The sequence below is a fragment of the Macrobrachium nipponense genome, chromosome 2 (assembly GCF_015104395.2).
Source record: "Macrobrachium nipponense isolate FS-2020 chromosome 2, ASM1510439v2, whole genome shotgun sequence".
In the NCBI taxonomy this organism is placed as follows: domain Eukaryota; kingdom Metazoa; phylum Arthropoda; class Malacostraca; order Decapoda; family Palaemonidae; genus Macrobrachium; species Macrobrachium nipponense.
This window is the reverse complement of record NC_087201.1, coordinates 38,362,775-38,376,495: the sequence shown is the minus strand read 5'-3', so window position 1 is coordinate 38,376,495 and position 13,721 is coordinate 38,362,775. Positions and strand designations below refer to the sequence as shown.

Genomic DNA, 13,721 nt, shown 5'->3' with positions numbered 1-13,721 from the left:
CGACCTAGTGTTGTTTTCCGACGCCTCGGTGTCGGGATGGGGAGCAACGCTAGGAGGGGAAGAAGTGTCAGGCACCTGGAGGGGGGAACAGGTGTCCTGGCACATCAATGTGAAGGAACTAGCGGCGGTTTTCCTGGCGCTACAGTTTTTCCAGCAAAAGGTTGCAGAAAAAGTTGTCCAAGTCAACTCGGACAACACCACGGCCCTTGCGTACCTAAAGAATCAGGGAGGTACACACTCCCGTCCTCTATTTTACTTAGCGAGGGAGATTCTGCTGTGGGCAGATTGCGAGGCGAATCAGGGTCCTGACGAGATTTATCGCAGGAGTCCAGAAACGTTCAGAGCACCACCTTCTCAGCCGCAAGGATCAGATTCCTGCCGACGGAATGGACGCTGCACCAGGACGTCTGTCGAGAGCTATGGAGACTGTGGGGACGTTCCTTTAGTCGACCTATTTGCGACGCCGAGGACGAAGAGGTTGCCTCTTTATTGCTCCCCTGTGTTGGATCCGGGATGCATCGCTATAGACGCTCTGCTCTGGGACTGGACGAACCTGGACCTGTATGCCTTCCCCCCATTCAAGATCATGGGGAAGTAGTAAGGAAGTTCGCGGCATCGGAGGGGACGAGGTTGACCCTGATCGCCCCGATGTGGCCCGCGAAGGAATGGTTCACGGAGGTAATGTCCTTCATCATAGACTTTCCGAGGACGTTGCCCTGGAGGAAAGATCTACTCAGACAGCCCCACTTCGCAAGATATCACCGAAACCTCTTTGCTCTGGGTCTGACTGCGTTCAGACTATCGAAAAGTTGGCCAGAGCGAGAGGTTTTTCTAAAGCACTGCGAAAGCGATCGCCCAACGCAAGGAGGACTTCCTCGAGAGCTGTTTACCAGTCGAAGTGGGCTTCCTTCAGGGCATGGTGTAGAAAGGAGGGAATTTCCTCTTCCACTACCTCTGTGAGCCAGATAGCCGATTTCCTGCTATTTTTAAGAAATGTGCAGAAGCTGGCAGTCCCGACCATCAAGGGATATAAGAGTATGCTGTCAGCAGTCTTCGACACAGAGGCCTAGACCTTACTGACAACAGAGATCTTCACGATCTCTTGAGATCATTTGATACTACCAAGATACCTCAGGCGAGGCCTCCTTCTTGGAACTTAGATTTAGTCCTTAGACTGTTGATGTCGAGTCCTTTCGAGCCTCTCCATGAAGCGTCTCTTAGGAACTTGACGAAGAAGGCTCTTTTCCTAACTGCTCTGGCGACGGCGAAGAGAGTTAGCGAAATTCAAGCCATTTGTAAGCGAGTGGGCTTCAAAGGTGACAATGCTGTCTGCTCTTTGAGTCCCACTTTCTTAGCAAAAAATTAAAACCCGTCTAACCCTTGGCCAAGGAGCTTTGAAATTAAGGGTATGACAAGCCTTGTGGGCCAAGAACCTGAGAGAGCCCTGTGCCCTGTCAGGGCTCTAAAGTTTTATGTTCACAAGACAAAGGAGGTACGAGGTCCCTCAGATAATCTGTGGTGTTCGGTTTAAACGGCCCGATATACCATTATCCAAGAATGCTTTGGCGTTCTTTTCTGAGGGAGTGATTAAAGAGGCTCATTCGTCTTACCTGAAGACCGATTTGAGCCTCTTGCGAGTGAAAGCTCACCGAGGTCAGAGCTGTCGCAACCTCGCTTGCCTTCCAAAGGAACATGTCGATCAAGGACATCCTTGATGCCACCTTTTGGAGGAGCAATTCAGTATTCGCCTCACACTACTTGAGAGATGTGAGAACGATATACGAGGACTGTTGTTCTCTTGGGCCATACGTTTCTGCAGACACAGTCTTGGGGGCTGAAGGGTTAGCTCTCTCCCTATCCCTTAGTTAGGTTTAGGTTAGTTTTTAGTTGTTGTGTTTTTTGGTTGTGGTGAGTCTTTGGTGAAGACCTCCCATCTCTTAGCTTAGTGTTCAGGGGGTCTTGGATAGTTGGTCAGGTGGTGGTCAGTTGCTTCGTTGCCCTCATATGTATGGCTCGATGTTCTTGTCACGTTGAGGTCACATCCCCGTTGACAGAGCATCCAGAGCGCACCAGCACTACAGGTCTCCACCTGGCTGGCAACTCTGATTAAGCACAAGCAGGCTTAAGTGACAGTAATCACAGAGTCTACTTTGCTAACAGGTGAGGAACCAAGGTGTACATCATCTACTTAATTTAAGTTTCCTACAAATCCTATTCTGTTTCTTCCCACCATCCGAAGGTGGGATTCAGCTATATATATATCTGTCAGGTAAGTTTCATGAACAAAATGTTATTGTTATAATACAATTAAGTTTGTTCATACTTACCTGGCAGATATATATAATTAAGTGCCCACCCACCTCCCCTCAGGAGACAGTGGCACTGATAAAATATGAATAGAAAATGGGAATGGTTCCTGATATCCACCTCCCAGCGGCGGAATGGGTACTACCACCTGGCCGCCCACGCGTGTGGCCGCGAGTTTTGAAAATTCTGTCGGACTTCGGAGAATACAGCTATATATATATCTGCCAGGTAAGTATGAACAAACTTAATTGTATTATAACAATAACATTTTTTCCACTGGATCTGTCCCTTCATATTTAATAGCAAGTTCCGGTATTGAGGTAGTGTCTTCAGTTGTGAATACACTAGTAAAAAACTTATTCAGTAACTGCTTTTTCCAAGTCTGAGTTCACCAGGTTACCTCTAATGTCCCTTAGGGAACTTATGCTATTTTTTATTGGTTTCCTACTATTAACATGCGCAAAAAATCCTTTTGGGTTTTCTTTGCAAAGTGATGCAACTCACTTATCCTCATTTATCTTTGCATTTCTTTTTAATTTGTCCACCAATCTACCGAGTTCTTTATGTCTGCTTGCTTCTATTGGTGTTGGGTGTGGGTTCATTGATTTGTGCAATCTGTCTCTTTCTTTTGTCTTACTTTTAATTTCCCTGTTGAACCACTTTGGCTGAGGGTTGCCATTTGTTAGTGTTTGCCTTAATGGTATACATCTAGAGTGTTTTCCTGTGTATTCCTTATGAAAGGCTTCCCAGTGCTTATCTATGCCTGTGTTCTCGTCATACTCTAGATTTTAAGGTACTCCTTTAGCTTATTTAGGTCTTGTTGACGGTAGTCTGATCTCATTAATATCTTCTTCTCTTTTTTATGTTGAACATTAATTTAAAATGAGATAATTTTATGGTCGCTTTTGCCTAGCTTTCCACTTACTGAAAGGTCAGATACTAGATTATCTTCCGTTGATAGGACGATGTCTAGTATGTTGTTTCCTCTAGTGGGTTTGTCAACCCATTGGTGGAGGAATTCATTTTTTACAAAATCTAAAAGTCTCTTTCCTTCTGTTTGATGTGGAGGTCATCGTGTCCCAAAGTACTGCTGCATTGAAATCTCCCATTATTATGCAGAGTTTGTTGTTCATCTCTTGTGCTAGTAGTGCATACAGCTCCTCATCAGACATTTGTGATTGGTGGGGAGGTCTGTACACTAGTATTAGAGTTATCTTCCTCCCTAGGCTATTTATATTGATGCCAGTCACTTCTTGCATGGTTGTAATTTTACACTTTATTGGACTGAGGTGGTCCCTAACATATAACATAATGCCTCCACCTTTTTTATTGAGTATCTTTTTTGAACAATTTATATCCAGCTATCTGGTACTCCTACGAAGTCTCTTGTTGCCTCTTGTAATCATGTTTCTGTGATACCTATTATGTCTAATTCCTCACTTGCTACCAATGCTTTGAAGATATCTACTTTGTTCCGAATTGATTGTATATTAAACTGTGCCACTCTGAGGGACTTTTCTATCTTCTCTTTTGTCCTCGGTGGCTTTATTAATTTCCCTTACTGTCACTGTTGCCTGCAGTGCTACTACTAGCCAGCTTCAAGGAGCTTTCCAATTTCTTAACTTGAAAGTTCAGTTCATTGAGGTGTTTCAAGAGGTTTTCGTTGAGAAGGGGTCTTATTAGTTTTGCTCCTTCCATATTCAAGGGAGTTCCATTTTTTTTATATAGTTTTTTATTCCCTATAAATCTGTCCCAAAAGTTTACATACCTAACACATTTTTCTTGTCATATTAATTCCAGTCTGTCATTGTTTCCAATTGCCTTGCTAAGGGAGTAATGGCTTACATTGGTTCTGGGCAAAAGTCGTATAACAATGCTGTTATCAGTTTTCTCTGGGATGTTCTCTACAATTTTAGTCAGATTGGCTACAAGGCCTTCTGTCTGGCCAGTTCCTCAGTCTTTTAGAAACAAGTCTTTTCCTCCTCCCTGCACTAAATGCACTTTTTCTATTATTTACCTTGATTTTTTTTTTTACTGCCTCAGCTATCTTCTTTGCTCCTGCACCTGAGTAAGAATTTACTTTTCTCTTACTTCTATTTTTGGCAACAAAATTTAAGCCCTGCTCTTTTACTAACAAGTCTCCAATTAAGTTTGTTTCCTCTTCTGCTTCTGAGAGCACAGCAAATCTATTCGTTGTGTCGATTCCTTTTAGGGGAGAATAGTCTAGTGCTTGTTTCTGTTTCATTTCTGGTTCTGGTCTTCAGCAATTGTTTTCTAATCTCTACTAGTATAGTACTCTCTCCGTTTTCTACTATATCATTGTTCAATTCCTGTTTTTCTTTCTTATGGTTTGTAACTTCTCTTTGTAGGTCTCCAATTTCCTTTTCCATCCTGTCTTCTCTTCTCTTGCCTTCAAGTTTGTCCTTTGTCAACTCCTTTAGTTCCTTTGCTAATTCTTCTACTTCCCTCCTCAGTTTAGCTGTCTCCTGTTCTTGTTGGCAGGAGAGACAGACACTGAGACTACCTAGCTTTGATGAGCATTCCTCTTTGTAGTCTACGCACCACTAGTTAACACTGCATTTTGCACATGTGTGCTTTAACTTTTAACTTTTCTTGAGTCATCTTTGTGTCTTGGTTTCAATATTTCTACCTGTACTTTTAATTCAGTATTCTTTCTATTGTGACCAGTTGAAAAGGAAAAGGGGGGATGGTTGAGTACTCCCACAGTCACCGCATCCTCTTATCCATGGACAGTTTTCCATAGTTCATCGCCAGGATACCTTTTATCGCTGCCATACTAACATATGGTCTCCCTGTTGTTAGACGATCCCAAACGTGTCGCAGCTCCCAACTGAGCATCACAATAAGTCTAAGCAAATGATTTTTTGCCAGGAGTGAACAGCAGCATCCCTTAAAATACTAAACTTCCAACAGCCATGAACAGCTAAAATCTTATGACCTAAATGCTCCTCCTCCAACCATGAAAATATCCAAGGAATGGCCACACCAGCAGGTCCCATGGGTAGGAAGTTCCACAATCAATGTCACAAAAGCTCTTCTGGGGTTTTTAGTTGGCTAGGACTCCAACAAGGATCAAAAGCTCCGCAACCTCAGAGCAGTTTAGCCTTCACTCACAGGGTAGTGGTTGCAGGGGTGGTCATTCATTACACGAAGGAGTGAGCTTAATGGGGCACAATAGCAACACTCCATTTCTGCATCCCCAGTTGCCCCAGGATCCCTCCAATCCTGGTCTGTGGAAACCTGCAAGCATCTGCCCTGCGTTGTTTAAAGAGATTCCAAAGCCTCTGTTCTGATGCATGAGGTAGCTGTCAGCTCCTTACATTAATCTTATGTCTTAAGTTTTATGTACAGTGGGCCCCCGTATTCGCGTTCTCCGTATTCGCGGACTCACACATTCGCGGATTTCCCCGCATTATTCTCGGAAAATTCGCACATTCGCGGTATTTTTCTATGAGAAATATCCACAAATTCCTGGTTTTTTTTATATATTTCATCATAAAATGCACTTTTTGTGATAAAACTATTAAAAAAACCAAGTATGAAAATTTTTAGTGGCTTTTCTTGAGTTTTAACTAACAAAATAGGCTGTTTTTAGCATTTTTATAGGGGTTCCAAACATTCGCGGGTTTTAACTATTCACGGAGGTGTCTGGTACACATCCCCCGCGAATACGGGGGGACCACTGTACTATACCTTTTTTTTTTTTTTTTTTTTTTATAAAAGGTGTACAAAGAAGAAATCCTCGCAGTCACAAGATGAAATAAATCAGAGAGAGATAGTGGAATGGCAAGGTGGTAGAAAGGTGGTTTGAATGGAAGTAAAGTAGAATATTTAAAAGAGGTCGCAGCTCAGAGCTGAAGGGACGCTGCAAAAAACCCTTAAGTATTGCCTAGTGTTCACCGGAAAAGGTGCAGGTGCACTGTGGGCATTACTTCCCCTACAAAGAGAGAGAGAGAGAGAGAGAGAGAGAGATGGTTTGCATATCAGGGAAGAGCTGTTTTGTGATCTTGAGGAATTTTACTTTAACATAAAGTATGTCAGTTTACCTTTGTTTACCCTTTTTATTTTTATGCACAAAATTGAAAATAGTACTTCCATTAATACATTTGTTTCTTTTATCAACTAAAAGATTATTTTCCTAATTCTTTCGTGTGTAGGCTCAATCAGCTGATTCTGAGTATGTAAACATTACAGATGTGAGGACGATTGGTTTTATATATACCTTATAGTAATGATAATGGATCAATATGATAATACATACAGTATAAATGGATCCCCTAAGTGAAAAACATTTTATTGATATTTACTGTTTATATTAATATTAATATTTGAACATTTAGTAAGTCATTTTTTTTATATGAGAAGACATATTTTGTCATAAAGATACTTATAGATTGCAAATATTGCTCCACAAAAAAATCCTTGAGTTAGTAAATTTTGTGTGATTTATTTGGATTTACATTCCATAGAAAAACCCATGACTAACTGAAGTTGTGGATGCGGAACTGCGTTATAATGATGGTCCACTGCACTTTAATACCATGGAAGATGATGATAATGATAAATTTGGGTTAAATTGTTGTCTCATAAAAAATATCTTTTTTGTACAGGGTAAATGGTGAAGATTTTTTTGGGACATCCGTTGTGCATGTTGCCCAGCCTCCTGTAGCGCAAGTTTCAGTCCAGAAAGTAGCTGTCCCATTCTCTTTAGAACTTCACAAGCCAGGAGAAATTAAGTTTTCTGGTAAGTGCCTATTGTTGAAAATTGTTTAAACAATAGATACATATATGGGTAATTTTGACTTGGTGAGAAAAAATTAGATGTGTATGAATGTATGTAATGACAAACCTATCATTCATATGTTCTGGTATCATTCATTCATTGTGTTGAATTCCCCTAGACATGTAACTAAGTTATTGTACAGTCATGCCTCATGCATTTGCGTTTCTGGATTTGCGATTCACGGATTTGCAACATTTTCATTGGAACCTGACTAATTTGCATCTGTGATTTTTTCACAGATCTGCCTACAGTATGTATAGGTTTTCTTTATTTTATTGAATTGTACCTTCATTATATGACTTTTGTGACATATGAAGTTTACCTAGTTTACCTTTCTAATATTGACAAAAGAAGTGTCAAGTCATTAAGCTTACAGTCCCCATTTGTTACTTGCTTTTGCCTTACTGTTAGTGCAAAAGGAAATGGCAGCCAATGAATTAAGCAATACTGTTCTCTATTTTTGCATTAACAATTTATTTCTTTTTTTTAAGTGTAGTAATGTATTAAGCTAACTTTTAAATGAAATGAAAGTGCTTTGGGAGCATGGTTTGGGCCATATTAAGGGTTTAAACTCTAGAAATAATAATTTATTAGTATTTTAAGTGACTCTTAAGAAACATTCGTGATTCCCCCAGATCCACAACGTGTGTTGAAACCTAACCTTGTGAATGTTCGAGGTATCATTGTATATGCATGTGGACCTTTGACTCATTGTTAGGAAGAAAGTGCTGACCTTAATTTTGCATGTCTCCTGTGTGACAGCTAATACATATACATGTACTATGTAAAATCTCCAATATATTATTTTAGTTCAAATTGGAGGAAATTCACCATGGTTTGCCCTTTTCATCAGTAATTTTGTGTTTCTTCTTATCAATCCTCATGTTTCTTTAACCTCTAGGCTGAGTCATGCTTCCGTTGGCAGAGCTTTCTGAACTTGCTTCATTGTTTCTATCTAAATCAGTAAATCTCCTTTCCACCACAGAGTTAAGTTAATGTGGGAACACTGCAATACTGTACTTATACATAAGTATTTCTTGTTCTAGGTGGTTTATGAATTGAAAGATTTCCTTTGGTTTTTAGGTATTTAGCAGGGTTAATTTTCATAGCATTATTTTTGAATTTATCTAATTACAGTACTATCCTGTATTAAATACTATCCTGTATTAAATACTTTTTCCTGGGTTGTCAGGAGCAGAGTTGGCCTCCTGCCTATAGTTGATGGGTTTATGAAAGTTTCATTTCACCCCTGTAAATAGTACCACATATATTATGCTTTTTGTATGTGACAGGAGATATATACTGGGCGACATGAACCCTTGCCCAGAAATAGATTTTTCCTTCGTCAAAATCCCTTTTTAAAGTGCGGAGAGCCGCTTCTTACGACACAGGCTTGTTACAGGTACTTAAACAGTCTCCGATTGACAGTTCTGACTTCCGTGCATGTCTTGATCCCACGAAAAAGCGCTCTTGAGACTGGCAAGGTGCTTTGGTCCAAAGCAGAGGCAGAGACTTTGTCCAAGACTTTGTTGAGAATTATTGAAGTTGTATTGTCTTTTGCTGACCCTCCACCTAGTACTGTTGCTGCTTCTCTGCACCAGCTTAAAAACTTTCTGGTGCCAGTGGGCATCAAAGCTTGGCAGGAGTCATTAGAATTTTTGTCTTGCATGGACAAGGCTATTTCAGACGTGGCAGCGAATGTTCTTATGCTTTCTCTAACTTGGTCTTGAAGAAGAAGGAACAACTGTGCTTTTCTCTTTTGCCTATCCGTCTTATTTAAGGCAATAAAGGGGCTATTTCCATACAGTAAAATAGGGAATTTATCAAAGACTCTTTTAAAGCAGGCAATAAGAGACTTGCTCCTTCTTTTCCTTCTGGCCCTCCAGTCAAGATTTGTCCTTCCTTGTCTCATACTCTTTTTCAGCTGCCAAGCCTTTTCTTAGGTCCTTCAGTAAAAGCAAAACTTCTAAGGTTTTCAGAAAGAAATGAAGCTTTATGCCCTCAGGTTCCAGTAGGTCTACTGCAGACCTTCTGCCATGTTCGGAGAGACTTGGAAGCAGAACTGTGGGTGATGGAGGTACTGAAGGAAAGCTATGTAGTTCCTTTTCTTTCTCCTCCTCCTTTGTGTTGTCGCCAATTGCTTTTCCATCCCATCTTTTGTACCAGTGACTTCAGCACCTCCTGGATCTACTTTTCTCATGGGAAAAACTCCTGAAAGCAGATGCCCTCAGATGGTTTTGCCTTCCTCTTCCAAGAAGGTTCTAGGAGAAGTGGAAGTGTGCCTAGCTGGTAAGAGGGAGCTAGGGAAAGCCACTTTTGCTTTTCCTCCCTCTAAACTCATTGAGAAGTGATACCACCATTACGTGACAGGTGAGACTCCTTCCCTGGGAGTTTCTACCTCCTCTCAGGGGAACTTCTCTGATCTAGTGAACTCCTCTAGACGGTCAGCACTTGCTGCGGCAAAGATTTTCTTCTCTTCACCGGAAATCAATCATCTGGAGAAGAATATTTTCAACGTCGTAGAAATCTTTAGTTTCTTAGGCTGGATGGTGGGTGCTTTAGCAAGAAAGACGGAGAATTGTCCTCCTCTAGCGGAAGACGTGGCTGCAGGTTGGTTCGGAGTGTTGTCTTGCACAGACAAAGCAGGTAGGGATGGATCCAGTTAAAAAGCCTCTTTTTTTCTCTATGGGAATGTTAAAAAAGACAGCTTTGTTGCTCTTTTACTTCCAAGGGCTTCACATCTATGCAGAAGTCTGCACTATTGTTCTCGCCTTTTGATAAGGCTTACCATTTCCCGCAAAGGGCGGCGAAAGACATTCTGTTGGACCTTCAAAATAAGTCCACCACAGGCTTACTGACAGTCTTCTAGAAGGCCAAGGGAGCCTGTGGCAGCTTCTTCCAAGTCATTCTCCCCTTTGGAGCCTCAGCCCTTTCGAAGGGGTAGAACCAGATCACAGTCCAGACCAGGAACTAACTTGCATTCTGGGGCAAGACCAGTCAGGAAGTCCACCATTAAACTTTCTTCCAAAAAGGTATTTGTCTGTCCTTTGTGTCCCTATTGGTGCAAGGCTCCTTCGTTTTTGGTGGGAATGAGCTGCAGAGGGTCAGATCCCTGGGTATTCCAGGTTTTGAGGGAGGACTATTTGATCTCTCTCATAGAGGAGCCCCTGTTATCCAGCTCACCGATCACTTCAACAGCGTACTTGGTAGGATCTGAGGGACATTTGGCTCACAGGAGGTGGAAGCACTTATCTGCAAGAGAGCAGTGGAAGAGGCACAGTGCACAGAGTACTTGAAGAAAGTACTTACTTTGACACAGTAGCTGGGGATTTTAATAAATGTCCAGAAGTCACAGTTTATATTGGCACAGAGGATTCTGTATTTGGACATGATTCTGGACTCTAGGACATTTTTGGTTTTTCTCTTGCCCAAGAGAATAAACGCTTGCCTTCAATCAGTCTGAGAGTTCCTAGATCTGAAGTCCTTTCCAGCTCTACAATGGATGAGCCTGCTGGGAACCCTAGCTTCAGTGGAGACCTTTGAAAAGTGGGCAGGGTGCACATACATCCACTTCAGTTTTACCTGAAGGTACTTTAGTCCAGGAAGACTCAGCAGAACTCTTTCGTCTTCCCCATTTCTGAGGAAATATAAGCAGACCTGCAGTGGTGGTTGTCTGTTGACAGACTTCAGGAAGGGAAGTCACTTCAACCTCAGAACCCAGAGCTGAAATTTTATTCAGAAGTGTTGGATCTCAGATGGGGGGCCAATTTTTTAGTCTCAAAAGGTGTTGGGCCTATGGACAGAGGATCAGGAAGCCCTTCACTTCATTGTGAAGGAATTGTTAGCAATCTTCTAGGACTACAACGTTTCTCTCACCAAGTGCCCAGAAAGATAGTAGCAGTGTTTGCTGACAACACAACAGCCCTGTCTTACATCCGCAAACAAGGGGGCACTCACTCCTTCACTCTCTACCAAACAGCGAGGGAGCTTTTTCTCTGGGCAGAACGACAACAAGTGACGATCTTCCCTTGTTTTGTATAGGGCAGATTAAACATCCCTCCTACAGAGTGGATGTTGGACCTCCAAGTATGCTAAGGACTTTAGAGACTTTGTGGACAACCAACAGTAGATCTCTTTGATGCTCATTATCTTAAAGATGTAGAAATTGCATTCAATCAAGAAAGGGTGCCATAAGTAAGTGTTTTAAGCGTAACCTTGTTCTCCTTAGCAATCAATGGGTATCCAAAATAATTCCCCCAGATGTGGCTTATATCTTTTTGATGATGACCTTTCAATATCTTTTACAGCAAAAAGGATGGCAGTGGCTGAATGGCACATTCAGCTGTGCATGGATAACAGTAAAGTTGGCTGAGATGAATGGATTTAGGTTTTCAGCGATTAAAATGGTAACCAATCCTATTTGCTACATATGAAGATTCCATTCTGCTTATATATGGGCAGAGAATTCCTTTTGTTGGTGAAACAAGGTTTCTGAGGTTGATTTCTGATGGCAACTTGTCCTATATTTCACATCTGAAATATATAAAGACAGAATGCCTAAAAGCAATGAATGTGCTGAAAGTTCTGTCTTTGACTTTGTAGGGTGCAGACCGAACTCAGATGCTGAGACTATATAAATCTTTAGTCTTTTCAAAATTAACATATGAAGTGTATTCTTCAGCAAAGCCTAAGCCTTAAAATACTTAATTCAATCCATTACAAAGGAAAAAGATTAGCTACAGGAGTATTTAAATCATCTCCCACTGAGAGCATGCTTATAGGTACTAGTGAGATCTACATTACCAATGTCTGCTGGTTTGGAGCTGGTGCTGATTTCAGAGGCTTCCAAAGTCCTTAACCAGCATTTGTATTCAGAATGAAAGGCATTGGCAGTTTTATAAAAAATCACCACAATCAATCTCAACTGTTTCCTTTTACAGTAAAATTTATTATCAGAGAATTAAACATGCCAAGGATGGAGATTTTTACAGCTAGATATTTGGTTAACCCTCCCTGGAACTATCCAGAGGTTTACTATTGGTGTAGATGTTTAATTTTACTAAGGCAAAAAAGTCTAATGAGGCAATGCAGTCCATATCATTCCTTGCAACATGATAACTCCGTTCCAGTTTTCATGGATGGATCTAAGTCAGATGCTGGTGATCGGCGTTGGAGTGGCCTTCCCTGATATAAAAAGAAGTGGGAGATTATCATCTGTTTCATCTATTTTTAAAGCAGAACTGCTTGCAGTATTAAAGGCCTTAAAGGAAATTTTAACTTGGAATAGAAATAGCTTTACTATTTATTGTGACTCAAGAAATGTAATTCAGTCATTGGAATTCCCACAGGTGCCCTAGGTTCTGATGGAACATCCTACACCCCTTTCTCTCATACTCTTAATTCCTCCCTCTTCTAGGTTCTTTCCCTTTATATCAGATTTCCCCCATTTGACTCAAAATGTCTCTCTGTCCTCTTTTTATTCTACTTTGTTTTTACTTCTTCCTCCAGCTTATTTTTTTAGCTCCCTTCCATCTTCCTAGCCATCCTCTATGACTTCTGCTTTTAGGGTTTTTGGTCTTAATAGTGTGGATATTTCCACTTTCATTATATTTCCTGTCTGTGTGAAAGGAAAGGGTATCATGCCTTGGATTGGGGTTCGTGTTTGGAAGCTAAATGTGGGAACTGTGATTGGGAGTGTCACCCAATCTGATGATGTTTGGATGTTAAGGGTGTTAATATGATGCCATATTGACACCCTGAAGGCAGAACTATCCCTGAGAAGAGCCTGTGGATTCCAGGGGTGGGCTGTGATTAGGGGTAGGACTCCTGGCATTTTCCGGTATGGCCACCAACATAGTCAGAGTGGGGATGATTGTATTCTAGGTAATAGTCTTTCGGTCCCAACAAAGCGGGTTAGGCTTTACACTTGTGCCTCTCTTATATGTTTAGTGCCATTCCCTGTTTGGGTAGGGTAAGGGTGGGACACGGGAGTCAGTTTCCTTACGTATTTGTTAGCAGAGAACAGAGCCCCAAGAAAAGTCTATGGTGCTTTTTCAGTCATCACCAGCAGTTGGGTGACATACAATGATATATGGGAGAATCATTGTATAGGAAAGTAGAGAAACTTTGACTGTCCAATAGCAAACCAACACACCAGGGTTTGTTACTGCTCCGAACTCCCCCCTTGCCAAGGAGTGGAGCATATGCCACTGAATAGAGGGTTGGATATATGTATACCAAGTGACCACACTATCAGTATGACTACCTTACTCACCTGTATCAGACCAGCCCAGCAAATGACGTGTCTATTCCTTAACCTGCCTGAAGGAAGAAGGAAAGGTACAAGAGAAAGAAAGAGACCAGCCAACTCACTCATTCTCTCATCCACACAATCATCATAGGTAAGATACAAAAGTGCCCTGTTAAGGGAAACCATGAGTTACACATTGAGTTATACAAACTGTTGGGAAGCCACCACAGGACCCAGGGAAAACATGTCCGTAGATCTGTGGGCAACATCCTTAAGATAGTAAGAGGTGAACGTGGACTGGCGTAACTAAGTACCAGTGCTTAGCACTCTTATGTACAGCCAAGTTCTTTTCGAAAGTCA

The 13,721-nt window shown here is 41.4% G+C and overlaps 1 protein-coding gene across 1 annotated transcript in view; it reads left to right on the top strand.

Annotated features, from left to right (window-relative positions):
- The window catches only part of LOC135221162 (cell growth regulator with RING finger domain protein 1-like), a 188,235-nt gene that overhangs the window by 14,124 nt on the left and 160,390 nt on the right, over positions 1 to 13,721 (top strand). The window contains 1 exon segment of the mRNA XM_064258987.1: positions 6,939 to 7,072. Coding sequence (XP_064115057.1) covers positions 6,939 to 7,072 — 134 coding nt within the window.